Consider the following 15,916-nt stretch of genomic DNA (forward strand, 5'->3'; position numbering starts at 1 on the left):
GCGTTAAATATTTTATTTATTTATTTAAATATTTATTTATATGAGTGTAAGACATTTTGTCTGTAACGTTAAATACAATTAGAAAACGATTTAATGGAAATATATATCTATATTAAAAAAGGTATGTCTGATATTTTTTTTGCCAATTTCGATACTTTGAAAATGACGTGATCGGACCCGATCGATCGGCATCCCGATCGATCAGGACATCTCTAGTTGAAAGCGTTTGAATTTCTAGGTAGCATTTTACGTTTCTTGATTTTAACGATCATGTTTTTTTCAGCCATCAACTTATCTAAAGAAATTAAACTTGTCCAAAGTAAAAGAATAAAATGATGTGTGTAAGGAGTTATTTCAGGTGCGGGAAGAAGTCCAAACGAAACATGACATCATCCAGCAAAACAAACTGGGACAAATATGGTTTATGAGTTGGGGATTCCACGACAAAGATGACGTGTCCAATGTGATGTAAATGAAAACATCATTTGGGCCAAACTTAATTTACCCTGCGTCTCTGTGGACTGGGTGAACCAGCCAAACTTTCCCTTCTTCTTCTCAGTGAGATCCGCTAATGTGACCCCTTGTTGTTATCGAAGTGCAGTTCACAAAGCAAAGGAAGTAGCAAGTCAGTACACAGCAGTACAAGAAAAAAAAGTGTACAGCATAGAAGGTAGAAACAAGCAGAAGTAGACATAGAGGCAAGAAAAACATGCAAACCAGACAACTGTAAGAGACCTGCCTGCATCATGGCAGGATGAACTTGGGGCTCTGCAATAAATCCGGATACAGGATGGTGTTACACGTCATACTGTCGCCTGTTTACATGTACAGATTTATCCAAGTCCAAAACCTACTGATATTGGTAACTGTTGCCATATTTGTCAAGCTTCTAGACGCAACCCAGACTAACATTATCTGCGTTGTCTGGAGAAATATTAGCCGATTTGGGGGGAAAGCATATTAGACACAGAAGAAGGCTTTTCAGTACAGTAAAGGTTTGAAGGGACCACACCTAGCCATGATTAGCCACAATTGATACACAACCCCGAAAAGTTTCAAGTGAGAGACATCAATCGGTCACAAAATAAATTAATATATAAGAAAAATGGCTTTCAGATTAGTTGATATGCTAAAGACTTTCAATGACGTCCATTAACAATTTAGACAAAACTGAGCTCCAACTTTCAGTCTCAGTTCCAATTTATCACTTCAAAAATACTTCCTTGACACCAAACACTACTTTCGTATAAGCCATATTTACAGACACCTTGCTGAATCCTAGGACTTTTTAGCTGAGGAACTGTTCCATAGAAAAAGACAAAAATAGGTGAATTCATGAATAATTAACCGCAACTAAGCAGAGGTACTATATGTATTGTACAAGAAAAACATAAAACTAAACAAAGCTAACAGCATATGCTGTAACAAAAAAAGTCAACCTCACCACCAAGCCCACAATTAGGGCAACATCAAATGCTCAAATAGATAACGCTTTACAATAAGGGTCCCTTAATTAACATTAGTTAATACATATTTAGACAAAAACTAATATTTAAGTAACATTACAATTATTCATATAAGACTATATGTAACATGAATTAATTTATTAATTAACATTAGTTAATGTGTAACCAGATAGCAACTAATGGTTAAGTGCCAAAGTACATTTTTTTCATCTAAATGTTGAATATGTAACCTCAAACAATGTTTTGAATTATTAATGGTTCAGTTTATCTGCTACCCAAGGGTTACATGTGGTCCACCTTACAATTAGGGTCCAAAATGCATTCAGTAATGGTTAATTATGATTAAGGGAAGGAACTTAAGCATTTATAATTTCTCACTTAAGGGAAAGTCAACCACACCACCAAGCCCACAATTAGGGCAACATCAAATGCTCAAATAGATATTCGGTAACACTTTACAATAAGGGTCCCTTAATTAACATTAGTTAACACATATTTAGACATTAACTAATATTTAAGTAACATTACAATTATTCATATAAAACTTTATGTACCATTAAATAATATATTAATTAACATTAACTAATGTGTAACCAGAGAGTAACTAATGGTTAAGCACCAAAGTACATTTTTTCCCATCTAAATGTTGAATATGTAACCTCAAACAATGTTTTGAATTATTAATGGTTCAGTTTATCTGCTACCCAAGGGTTACATGTGGTCCACCTTACAATTAGGGTCCAAAATGCATTCAGTAATGGTTAATTATGATTAAGGGAAGGAACTTAAGCATTTATAATTTCTCACTTAAGGGAAAGTCAACCACACCACCAAGCCCACAATTAGGGCAACATCAAATGCTCAAATAGATATTCGGTAACACTTTACAATAAGGGTCCCTTAATTAACATTAGTTAACACATATTTAGACATTAACTAATATTTAAGTAACATTACAATTATTCATATAAAACTTTATGTACCATTAAATAATATATTAATTAACATTAACTAATGTGTAACCAGAGAGTAACTAATGGTTAAGCACCAAAGTACATTTTTTCCCATCTAAATGTTGAATATGTAACCTCAAACAATGTTTTGAATTATTAATGGTTCAGTTTATCTGCTACCCAAGGGGTACATGTGGTCCACCTTACAATTAGGGTCCAAAACGCATTCAGTAATGGTTAATTATGGTTAAGGGAAGGCACTTAAGCATTTATAATTTCTTAGTCAAGGGACACATGTGCCACACTTTACAATAAGGGTCCAAACAGTATTCACTAGTTGTTAACTATGGTGAAGTAATACTTATGAGGCACCTGTATGTATATATTATGATTAATATTAGGTAACTAATGTTAAATAACACTGTACTTAAAGTTACGTTCACAGCACTCAATGACTCACAGAGCAATGTTTCCCAATGTGGAAGAATATATTTACTTCCTCGGACTAGAATGCATTAATAACTGTGTATTTATCCACTAATGTATCAGTGAATTAATGTTAAGTATTGCATTACCGTATTTTTCAGACTATAAGTTGCACCTGAGTATAAGACGCACCAGCCATAAAATGCCCAACGAAGAGAAAAAAAAACATATATAAGTCGCACCAGAGTATAAGTCGCATTTTTGGGGGAAATTTACTTGATCAAATCCAACACAAAGAACAGATATGTCATCTTGAAAGGAAATTAAAATTAAAATAAAATAGGGAACAACACGCTGAATAAGTGTACAGTATGATAATGTTACATGATGCATGAACAACAAAATGCGAACGTGGCTGGGATGATAACGTAGCATAGCTATTAAGAGTTATTCAGATAACTATAGCATAATGAACATGCTAACAAGTTCACCAAACCGTCAGTGTCACACTAAAACCAAATAACATGTGAAATGATATAATAATGTGTTAATAATTTCACACATAAGTCACTCCAAAGTATAAGTCACACCCCCAGCCAAACTATGAAAAAAACTGCGACTAATGGTCCGAAAAATACAGTATTTTCATTTTTTTATTGGTACTTAACCATTAGTTTAGTTACTGTCTGGTTATGCATTAATTAATGGTAATTAATATGGTAACTAGTGTTAAACAAGGGATTTTATGAATTATTATAATTTTACTTAAACATTAGTTATTGTCTAAAAATGCAATAATTAATGTTTATTAAGGGACCCTTATAAGTATAAAGTGTTAAAGTAAAGTAAGGTAAAGTGTTACCGACAATCAGAGGCTACTTCTGTGCCAGCATCTGGCGCAATATCGGAAACCCTTGTTAGACTACAAAACCTGTTTTCTTTTATGGTTTGGTTCCTCCTATTTTGTGCTCTAGGGGCCGTTTACATGGTGACGCTCCGAGAATATGACATATTTCATGTTTGGATTACATGGTTCCATCTTGGTTCTGTCTCCATTCGAACGATGTCACAATTCCATGCGAAAACGAGTAATAGTAATGAATAAATAGTATTGGTGTCCACATGTTTTTTTTTTTCTTTTGCCCAAAAAGGCACAAAAACGTGAACATTAAACATATTTACACAAAAATTATTATAAATACAGTAAATTACAGCCAACGTTCCACCATGTTTGCCGTTTTGAATATTTAGTACCAGCAACTGCGCATGCCTTAAGTGACATGTAGTACCAGCGACGGCGCATGCCCAAAGTGACATGTGCGTTCCATTTATATGGTTGCGGAGCAAGCCCCACAATCGAATTGTTCCGCTTTGGAGGTCGGAATCAAAAGTTTGCGTCATCGCCTTCCGTCTTTGCAGTCACCATGTAAAGGGGAGGCCATTCCGCAACACAATCGTTGTGTATTGGTATCACAGCTTCACCATGTAAACACCCCCCTCGTGTGTCTTATCCCTGTGATTGCCCATTGATTTCACGTGTTGTGGTCTGCACCTTTTGTATTTACCAATCAGCCTCCTCTTGTGTTACCCACCTGTTCCTCGTCTCGTTATCTCCCATGTCTGTATTTAAGCTCCCCTTGTGCTGTCCATTCTTATTGCGTCATCATCAACATCTTCGTCTACGTCAGTGTCCATGCTCTTCGTCTTCCTGTGCCCCAATCCTCTCAAAGTCCAGTTGCGTAGTGAGTTGTTTAATAACCTGTCTTTTGTTTGTACTTTGTTTTTGTTCAATTAAAGCATTTTTTAGTTGCGTCCCTGCCTTGCCTCCCTGATTTTTCCTGCGTTTGGGTACATCCCTCCTTCGTTCCTCAACTGTTTGCCCCGATCCCTGACAGCTTTAAACACACTAGGCCAGTGAAATAGTCTCAGATACTGAACTTTGAATCGGAAACTATCTTTCCATGAAGTGTTAGTACATTTTACTCAGGCTTTGGCAATGTGAAAGAGGCTGATGTTGATGTATAGCTATTTATTACTATGAATACTGTAGTAAACAAAAAAAATGGACCTTTAGAAATGCATCAACTAGGAGTTAGCCTTGTTAGAATACCTGGCGATGTTTGAAGAGCCACAGAAAGTAAGTTTGTTACTAGCGTAATGTTGCTTTTTGTCCTGCCAAAGCATACAATTTACTGATAATGAAAGTACAGTAGACTAGTTTCTACTGGTGCATATAAAAGATGTGCCAGTGAATTTTGTATTTTTAACTTAAATTTAAAAATGTATATTTAATTTTATAAAAGTATTTAACCTCTTCCAAAAACATGAGCTACCAGGAAAGCATTCTGTGGTGGATGTGGGTACCCTAATTTTCAGACTATAATGCGCACCTGACTATAAGCCGCTACCTACCAAATTTGACACGAAAACGGCATTTGTTTGCATATAAGTCGCACCAGACGAGAAGCCGCAGCTGTCTTCACTGTATTTATGGGATATTTACAACAAAAGATATTAACCGGGAACACTTTATTTGACAGCGGCGTCATAGGACTGTAATAAGACCGTCATAATTATGACATGACACTGTCATAAACACTAATGAATGCTTATGACAGATGTTAATTAGTGACATCCGGAAAATTATCTCACTTTTGAATACAGTAAAAGATCCGAGCTTGACATAAATGAAGTTACAGTAGTGGCAAAATTTGTTGGATGACACTGACATATGTCACAAGCATTCATTGAAGCCCATGAGATAATTATGATGGTTTCATGACAGTCTTAAGGCACCTATTAACCCAAATAAATCAACAAATAAGCCGCACTGGACTATAAGCCACAGGATTCAAAATGAGGGGGGAAAGTGGCTTATAGTCCGAAAATGATGGTAATTGGTCTGTCTGCATTCCATGAGAGTGGAACAGGGAAACGGTGACTCAGAGTAAATTAATCTAACTCACTGTTGCGCTTTCCCTCCTCGTCTCCATCTTCTTCGTTCTCAGGATCAATGTCCTCGGCTTGAGTGATCCAGTCAAGGTATCCTTTCAGGTCTTCCTCCAGCTGCTGCTTCTCACGCAGCTTCTGGAAGTCACCTCGTGCCTTGGCTTTCTCTCGCTCTTTGGAGAATTCGCTAGGCAGAGCCAAAGCATAAAGGCCATCAAACAGTTTTAATTGTTTAAGCTCGCAAAACTGGCATAAAATTCAAGAAAAAAATTACCTACCCACTGAGGACACCCAAAACCAAGTTAAGAACAAAGAAGGACCCAAAGATGACCAGACTGACAAAGTAGACCCATGGCAGCTCAAAACCCATGGCATCATTCATCTGCAAACACACAAGCAGAAAGAGTAAAGAGGTTAAAAACCTATTAAGGCATTCTATTTAATCACTATTTCATTGGTGGACACTGTAACAGTTTGGTACAGTCGGGGGTTAAAGTAGGCCGGAACCCTCTGGAGTCGACCCCCACTACCTCGGAGTGGAGCACTGCCTCCTCTGTCAAATGATTACCGGTAAATTCAAACTGGCAGTAGCCCCATATACTGTATGTAAAGGTAGCGGCGTGGACTAGATATCATTTTTTTATACAGCGTAGGAGTGGGAACCTCTTGGTAGCTCGCGATACGATACGATTTGCGATACAAAGCTCACGATAACGGTGATCTGATGATATGGCGATACAACGATTATCGATACATTGGTCAGGAAATCATTCTAGGATAATCTACAAACAACTAATAAACAGAAAAACAAGCTTCTGCTGTGAATTGGAATGAGTTTATCACTAGTAGACGTCCAAGTGGGAGGGATGGCAGCGAATGAACAAATGTTCATTCGCTGCCACCCTCCCAGTTCAAACGGATTGAACGTCTATGGCTTTCAGTGGCAGCCAATGCCAGGCAATGAGGTAATTTTTGGCCATTTAAGCTCATTAACCTGTTGATTTTCAGTTACTTCCTGTTGATTTTGGGGTATTTTATAGGTAATTTCCTGTGTATTTTGAGTTACAGAACAGGAAGTGACCTGGGAATCACCCAAATGAATAGGCAGGGACTCAAACTCAACAGGAAACGACTTGTAAATAAACAGCAAGTGACCTGTAAATGTACCGATAATCGGACAGAATGACTGCGAATGCTCTGGTTTCGAATGAGCGAACGTTCCCAGTCAAAATAGATTGGGCGTCAAGCACCGTCATTGGCAGCCTTAGAGATAATTGAGACACTATTATGGTGGAAGAGTTTGGTAGCAACTTGTTGGCTCCTTTTTTTTGTTTTGTTTTGTTTTTAAACATTGACACCTTTTTAAAACGATATCTTGATTCTTGGCAGGACCATATCGATAACCTTTTGGGATACAAAGTATCACGATATATCACCATTTCGATATTTTGTCACAGCCCTAATGCACAGTCAGCATGGCTCTCTCATACTATATGTAAGCGCTCACATGCTCAACAAATCTGCTTGCCCCCGTCCTCTTTAACAAGCAGTATCTACTGAGTCAGTCAAACCATCAGTGTTCGTTTGAATCATCTATGGTTTGAATGTTTGCGCAGGAGTCAAAACGAAAGGGGGGGGGGGGGTCAATAACGTTAAATTTACTTCGATGAAGTTCTGTAATCTTCAACGATCCATCAGGCTAGAAAGAAGAATTAAAATTTTAGAATGGCTAGCTGCTTTGAATTACTGTACTCGTATATGCTTTGTATAATGGCAAAACGTTAATGTTATCCCAGTTAGCTTCAAAGTAGAGACTGTGACTAGCAGGAGTGTAATGAATGTTACAAATATTTACTGAATATAACTGCTGAAATTCCTAATTTAAGTGTTAATATCTGATCATTTCATTGTTAAAGAAGCTGGAGAAGCATAAAGAAAACAGAAAGCAAAAACAAAGACTTGTTTCACTTTCCTGTGTGTCTATATGGGTTTGATTTTCACTTTAGTCTTTATCCAAGTTGCTGTTTTACGCTGTTTGTTTGCCGTGTTACTTGCTTGCCATGTTCGATTGCCACGTGTGTTTTTCCTGTTAATCCGGTCTGTATTTCTCTTTTGAGAATGCATGTACAGTATGTAATTTTCCCTGCTGTGGCGCAACACCAAATTTTAGGGCTCTCCCACCTGTCAAATCCCACCTTAACCACTGGGTACGATATACTAAATAAACTAGCACAAACAAACAATTGAATGTTCCAAAAGCAGGAATGCAGTTGTTTCCCTATGTCTTTCTCATTTAGTAAATAGGATGTATGTGCATGAGTTCTTCATTTTTCTGATTGTTATATCATTCTTATTCTCGTCATTATCAGTATTTTTTACAGATTTGCATTAATACTAGTATACTGTATATGTAAAGCTTAGTTGAAATGTCACTTATAGCTATTTGAGAAATCTAGATATGTCTGAAGTTTTCTTTCCCTTTCTCCATTGCGTCTCCTTTCCATTAGGTTTGTCACGTCCTTGATACGCTGCTTTAAAAGCAGCTGTAGCATAACGTTGTCATGGTGACGCATGCATGAATAAAAGCGAGAAGCTTAGGAGCACAATGATGAAGGGCCAAAGAGCAGCTCCACGAATGACATGTTCTTCATCAATAAAATGATGTGTGTATTGTGATGTGCCTCACCAGGGCAGATGTACTGTATATAAACAGGCATTCACACTCATATTCACGCCTGGAAACTCCACGCATGAAGGCCTGAGCTGAGATTTGAATCCCCAAACCTCCCACCTGGGAGGCAGATGTGTTTTTCCTCCATAGGTAATGCTTTTTTAAATGATACCCCTGCACTCCATATATTACCCAGTAGAGTACATCAGTCCAGCCCTCCATGGTGATGCACTGGAACACAGTCAGCATGGCAAATAAGAAATTGTCGAAGTTGGTGATGCCATTGTTTGGGCCTTGCCAGCCTTCTCTGCACGCAGTCGAGTTTAGTGTGCAATGACGACCATTGCCAGACACAGCACATGGCGTTGGCTCCTCTTCTGCCAGGGCACCTGAAGAAAATGAGCCACAAAAAATATTGCAGTATTAGTTGTATTATTAATGATAATACTGTAGATCATTATATACAACTGCAATTGGCTTCCAAGCAGTTTAGGCTGTACCCCACCCCCTGCCCTAGTCATTTTAGATGGGCTGCAGCTCGGGTAGCCATTTCCACAATACTAAAAAGGAGGACATTTATTGATGGAATAAAAAGCGCAACATCCAACGCAAACGTACTTTTCAAAACGATACAATTGACCGTTCGCAAACTCCACCTTCTTAACGACTATCGACCAATTATACGTCCTAGAGACCGTTGTCAGGAAGGAAGCTCCGTCAAGCTTTCAGATGCCTTATTGCCTAATGGATTTAATTGGTGGTCGCCAACTTTCATAAAACTTTACGGAAGAAGATGAAAAGGCAAACAAGCTACGGACATCCAAATGGTGAAGCAATGCGCCTATGAAATATCTAAATCCGACACGAGGTACCACAGGAATATATCAGTATTTTGGGTTACCATATTTTGATTTCCAAAAAAGAGGGTACTCGGCCTAACTTCGAGATGCACACAAAAAAACACTGGAATTAATAGTTAATAGTGATTTTTAAAAAATGCCTCTTCCATATTGGCGAATCCTTGAACAAAATAATAGCTGTCTTTTAAATTCTTACTGTAAAAATAAATAATCTAAAGCAATTTTCTAAATAGACTTTTTCTGAAGAAAATCCAGCTTTGACAAAAAGCTAATTTCTCTTTCCAGTGAAGTAATGGAAATTAAACCGTAGCCTCAAGACTATCAATACAATTGTCATTGACAATTAGTTATTACCACTCAATTATTATTCTCATTCAGTGTTCTAGATTGCACACAAACAATAACTGAAATAAACTGACAAACAATTCAACCAGCATGTTTCCAAAAACAGCAGTTTAAAACTACATATCCCATAATGCCTAGCGTGGCTTACCTCATTCACAGCTGGCACCGGTAGCCGAGGCAAAAATCAAACATAGCTGTCAAAGTTTACAATCATCGGCAGCATAACGATGCGACACTATAAAAAACGGGATTTTACAGATCACACCAGTACAAAGCTCTGGCAGACGTCAACAGTTGCCGAAAGGTAAGTTTAGCAAGTGTACATACCAGTAGCCTGTGAGCTCCTGTCTTCAGAATCGTCACGACTCACGGAGGTTTGTTTGTGAATGAGATTTGACAGTTGACGCCATGATAAAACCAGTCTGTGACTGCGCACTCATGTGGAAATTTGTATCCAAAGTATTTTCGAAATAATTACACTTTTAGGTACATGAGCATTTGATTATATACATATTGAACACAAGTCTTGACAACTGGGAAGGCGCTTTGGGAATACAGGCAGCACAGTACCGTAGTATTCTGTGTAAATCGTCAGTAAAAAAAAAAAAAAACGGACATTTTCATGAATTTATAAAACCTTGCCGGACACCCCTGACAGGGTGTAAAAAGTGGACATTTCCGGCAAAAGAGGACGTTTGGTCACCCTAAGTATTAATGTGGTTCTTTCCCTTCTCAAAGCCAAAAAAAAACAACTGGAGTCCAATGGATAAAGAAGCCTGGACATATGACATCACTCCCAGCTAAATGTGTCCAAAATAAACTAGCATACAGACGTGTTTTCTTAAGGTAAGATGAAGCTAACGCCAGAGGCTAACTAGCGAGCTGTCTGGCCAAAAATGCTTTAGTAGAGGCAAAAACATTCATCAAACTGGATATCAAAGTTGTAGTTACTGTTATCAAATGATATATCTTACAAGGATGTCATCGCTATGACGTCTATAATGCTACAAGTGTGGCTGTTTCATTATTAGAGCATGTTATTTAACTTCATGTCTTCGTTCGCTGTGCATTCTTTGAGTACGTTAACATTAAAGTGATGCTTCCTTTTTAGTAGCACCCTAATATGCGCCTTGAACTTATTTTGTTTGTATTTTTCATGTAACATTTTGTGAACGGACGCTTTAGTATCCCAGCCCTTTGCTTGGCTCTAACCTTGCTTGTTTAACCTACAGTGGGGAGCACAAGTATTTGATACACTGCAGATTTTGCTGGTTTTCCCACTTGCAAGCCATGTAGAGGTCTGTAATTTGTATCATAAGTAGGGCTGTCAAAATAATCGCGTTAACGCGCGGTAATTAATTTTTTTTATTAATCACGTTAAAATATTTGATGCAATTAACGCACATGTCCCGCTCAGACAGTATTCTGCCTTTTGGTAAGTTTTACAGCAAGGCTTTTTGTGCTGTCTAGCAGCGAACTCTTGTGGTCGCTTTGCGACATGGTTTATTGTTGTCTTGCCAGTTCAATATGGCTGCAGGACGTCTCGGGCTGACGCCTACGTTGTAATGTTGTGCTTATATGATCCTTGGACAAGATTTGTCCATAAGTATGGTTGTTGTAAATAATGCACATATTATGTTAGTAAGCGAAATGTTATATTTTTTGTATGAGACGCTTTTTGTTTATGTTTTGTGAACCTGTATAGCGTGCTAAGCTAACGTTGTTGCTAATGCAATGCTTGTGTACTTTTTTTTGGTAGTTTTACGACGGTCTAAAGAGGACAATGGTTTGAGGCCATTTTATAAATAAATCAGATGAAAAAGAAAGAAGTCTGATTATTATGGCGTCGTTCACTAGCTGTCTAGCTTTGGAAAAAGTAGACGCTTCGGAGTGAGGACAGCATAGACAGATTTAAATGTCCTTATATACCGTATGTTGAATGTATATATCCATCTTGTGTCTTATCTTTCCATTCCAACAATTTATTTTACAGAATATATATATAATTTACAGAAAAATATGGAATATTTTATAAATGGTTTGAATTGCGATTAATTGCGATTAATTACGATTAATTAATTTTTAAGGTGTAATTAACTCGATTAAAATTTTTAATCGTTTGACAGCCCTAATCATAAGTTCTCTTCAACTGTGAGGGACGTAATCTAATACAAAAATCCAGAAAATCACATTGTATAATTTTTAAATAATAAATTTGTATTTAACTGCATGAAATAAGTATTTGATACATTACCAACTAGTAAATATTTTGGCTTTTAGTTCTTTTTTAAGAACCCCTCCTGTTCTCCACTCATTACCGGAAGTAACTGCACCTGTTTGAACTTGTTACCTGTATAAAAGACACCTGTTTACATGCTCAAACAAGCAAACTCCAACCTCTCCACAATGGCCAAGACCAAAGAGCTGTGTAAGGACATCGGGGATAAAATAATAGACTTGCACAAGGCTGGGATGGGCTACAGGAAAATAAGCAAGCAGCTTGGTGAGAAGGTAACAACTGTTGGAGCAATTATTAGAAAATGGAAGAAGGTCAAGTTGACGGTCAATCTGCCTCGTTCTGGGGCTCCATGCAAGATCTCACCTCGTGGGGCATCACTGATCATGAGGAAGGTGAGGGATCAGCCCAGAACTACAAGGCAGGACCTGGTCAATGACCTGAAGAGAGCTGGAACCACAGTCTCGAAGAAAAACATCAGAAACACATTACACCGTCATGGATTAAAATCCTACAGCGCACGCAAGGTCCCGCTGCTGAAGCAAGTGCATGTCCAGACACGTCTGAAGTTTGCCACTGACCATCTGGATGATCCAGAGGAGCAATGGGAGAAGGTCATGTGGTCGGATGAGACCAAAATTGAACTTTTTGGTCTAAACTCAGCTCGTCGTGTTTGGTGGAAAAAGAAGGATGAGTACAACCCCAACAACACCATCCCAACCGTGAAACATGGAGGAGGAAACATCATTTTTTGGGGCTGCTTCTCTGCCAAGGGTACAGGACGACTGCACCATACTGAGGGGAGGATGGATGGGGCTATGTATCGACAGATCTTGGCTGACAACCTCCTTCCTTCAGTGAGAGCCCTGAAGATGGGTCATGGCTGGGTCTTCCAGCATGACAACGACCCAAAGCACACAGCCAAGGCAACTAAAGAGTGGCTCCGTAAGAAGCATATTAAGGTCCTGGAGTGGCCTAGCCAGTCACCAGATCTGAACCCGATAGAAAATCTACGGAGGGAGCTGAAAGTCCGTGTTGCCCGGTGTTGTGCCGAAAATAGCCGCCCCGCGTGAAATGTCCCCCCGACGGGAACGCTTGTTTATTTGCATTATTTGAGCGTTTATTTTGTTTTACTTATTTATTTATTTATTTTATTATTGAGCGCCCACACGTCACTTGTACAAACAGCTTTTTCTTACCAATCGATGGACATGGAAACGATTTTCTTGTGCCGTGAATATGTATTATTTTATCCTGCTTGAACTAATAAATGTCATACCAGTGTGATTGTCATTGGGATATGGTCGTGAAAACCTGTAGACTAAAACATTTCTGTTCAAAGATGTTTATGTGGCCCAGTCCACGATTTGTTACTAAAATACAGTACTAGTATTTTGTGTAATTTATTTTATTTAAAACTGATTTTACAGTCGTAAATCCATTACTGTAATGCGTCCATGAAAACATTTGATGTTTTCACCTCAATAAAGTGTTATAAATAAGCTTTCCCGTCAGGGGGGACATTTCACGCGGGGCGGCTATTTTTCGGCACAACACCGGCAGCAGCCCCGAAACCTGAAGGCTCTGGAGAAGATCTGCATGGAGGAGTGGGCCAAAATCCCGTCAAGGACTACAGGAAATGTTTGGTATCTGTAATAGCAAACAAAGGTTTCTGTACCAAATATTAAGTTCGATTTTTGTGATGTATCAAATACTTATTTCATGCAATTAAATGCTAATTTATTATTTTAAAATCATACAACGTGATTTTCTGTTTTTTTTGTACCAGATTCCATCTCTCACAGTTGAAGAGAACTTATGATACAAATTGCAGACCTCTACATGCTTTGCAAGTGGGAAAACCAGCAAAATCGGCAGTGTATCAAATACTTGTTCTCCCCACTGTATATGCTTTTGCCTCGATAGCTTGCTATATTTTCATATAACCCTCCGCTGCATTTTGTAAACCCTTTTGCCTCAATCTGGAGAGTGTTGCACTGGATTTGCGGCAAAATAATTCATTTAAAACACCCTGGTATATACGTCTGCACGCAACGGCTTTGCCGTTAAAGTGACGAAACTTGTTTGAATAGCAACCGTAACTAAAGGGGGGCAGCGCTTTTGCGAAAAGGTCTATTTGCGGTATGGAATGGGTATCATTTACAAAACATGCTCTTTGCATAGAGTTGACCAGCTTGTTGATTGTTGCTTTTGGAATGTTGCTCCAATCCTCGTCAAACGCTGTTCCTGGATATTGATACTGTAGGTACTTATCGTTGTACTGTGTGATAAAACTTTTTTTTTTTTTTTTTCAAAGTTAAAAAGCCATACCTGTTTTTATCACATAGCAAGTAGCGTGCATTTTGCCAATGAAGAGTTCCAGGCCGATGATGGCATATATAATGATGACGAACAGGACCAGCAGAGCGATGTGAAGTAGAGGGACCATGGCTTTAATGATGGAGTTTAAAACCACCTGCAGACCTGCAATCACACATTCGAAGTGAGCACATACACAGATATACACTGCTGGCAAAAAGCATTGGCACCCCTGCAATTCTGTCAGATAATGCAGAATTTCTCCCAGAAAATGATTGCAGTTACAAATGCTTCATTTAGTTTGCCTGCAAAAAAAAACAACAAAAGAGAATGGGATAAAAATTAAATCATTATCATTTTACACAAAACTTCAAAATTGGGCCAGACAAAAGTGTTGGCACCCTTTGAAAAATCATGAATCTTCTCTAATTTGTGGAATTAACACCACCTGTTACTTATCTGTGAACATAACAGGTGGTGGCAATAACTAAATCACACTTGCAGCCAATTAAAATGGATTAAAGTTGACTAAAACTCTGTCCTTAGTCCTTGTGTGTACCACATTGAGCAAAGAGAAAGGAAAGAAGGCCAAAACACTGTCTCAGGACTTGAGAAGCAAAATTGTGAGGAAGCATGGGCAGTCTCAAGGCTGCAAGTCCATCTCCAAAGACCTGAACGTTCCTATGTCTACCGTGCACAGTGACATCAATAAGTGTAAAGCCCATGGCACTGTGGTTAACCTCCCTAGATGTGGATGGAAAAGAGAAATTGACGAAAGATTTCAATAAAAGATTGTGTGGATGGTGGATAAAGAATCTCGACAAACATCCAAACAAGTTCAAGCTGTCCTGCAGTCCGAGGGTACAACAGTGTCAACCCGTACCATCCATCAGAGTCTGACTGAAAAGGGACTCTATGGTAAGATACCCAGGAAGACCCCACTTCTGAGCCCGACACATAAAAAAGCCAGGCTGGAGTTTGCCAAAACTTACCTGAGAAAGCCAAAAACGTTGCAGAAGAATGTTCCCTGGTCAGATGAGACAAAAGTAGAGCTTTTTAGGAAATGGCATCAACATAGAGTTTACTGGAAAAAAAAAACGAGGCCTTCAAAGAATAGAAACGGTCCCCAGAGTCAGACATAGTGGAGATTCCTTTATGTTTTGGGGTTGCTTTGCTACCTCTGGCACTGGACTGCTTGACCATGTGCATGGCATTATGAAGTCTGAAGACTACCAACAAATTTTGCAACATAATGTAGGGTGCAGTGTGAGAAAGCTGTGTCTCCCTCAGAGGTCATGGGTCTTCCAGCAGGAAAATGACCTAAAACACACTTCAAAAAGCACAAGAAAATGGTTTGAGAGAAAGCACTGGAGACTTCTAAAGTGGCCAGCAAAGAGTCCAGACCTGAATCCTATACAACACCAGTGGAGAGATCTGAAAATGACAGTTTGGAGCAGGCACCCTTTAAATCTTAGAGACCTGGAGCAGTTGGCCAAAGAAGAGTGGTCTAAAATTCCAGCAGAGCATTGTAAGAATCTTTTTTATGGATCCCGGAAGCAGTTGTTCACAGTTATTTTGTCTAAAGGTTGTGCTACCAAGTATTAGGCTGAGGGTGACAATACTTTTGTCCCACCCATTTTTTGGAGTTTTGTTTAAAAATGATTTTTGTTTTTTTTCATTCTCTTCTGTGT

The 15,916-nt window shown here is 38.6% G+C and overlaps 1 protein-coding gene across 8 annotated transcripts in view; it reads right to left on the minus strand.

Moving 5' to 3' along the window:
• The window catches only part of cacna1db (calcium channel, voltage-dependent, L type, alpha 1D subunit, b), a 138,018-nt gene that overhangs the window by 69,298 nt on the left and 52,804 nt on the right, over positions 1 to 15,916 (minus strand). For 5 of the 8 annotated variants that reach the window (XM_057819532.1, XM_057819563.1, XM_057819555.1 and 2 more), the window contains exons 6-10: positions 14,238 to 14,390; positions 8,658 to 8,854; positions 6,073 to 6,176; positions 5,812 to 5,981; positions 506 to 580 (exon numbers count right to left, since the gene is read on the minus strand). In XM_057819532.1, coding sequence (XP_057675515.1) covers positions 506 to 580; positions 5,812 to 5,981; positions 6,073 to 6,176; positions 8,658 to 8,854; positions 14,238 to 14,390 — 699 coding nt within the window. The remainder of the gene's footprint in view (positions 1 to 505; positions 581 to 5,811; positions 5,982 to 6,072; positions 6,177 to 8,657; positions 8,855 to 14,237; positions 14,391 to 15,916) is intronic. The other 3 variants (XM_057819588.1, XM_057819570.1, XM_057819580.1) reach the window with 1 other exon arrangement.

This window comes from Corythoichthys intestinalis, chromosome 2, assembly GCF_030265065.1.
Source record: "Corythoichthys intestinalis isolate RoL2023-P3 chromosome 2, ASM3026506v1, whole genome shotgun sequence".
NCBI lineage: Eukaryota > Metazoa > Chordata > Actinopteri > Syngnathiformes > Syngnathidae > Corythoichthys > Corythoichthys intestinalis.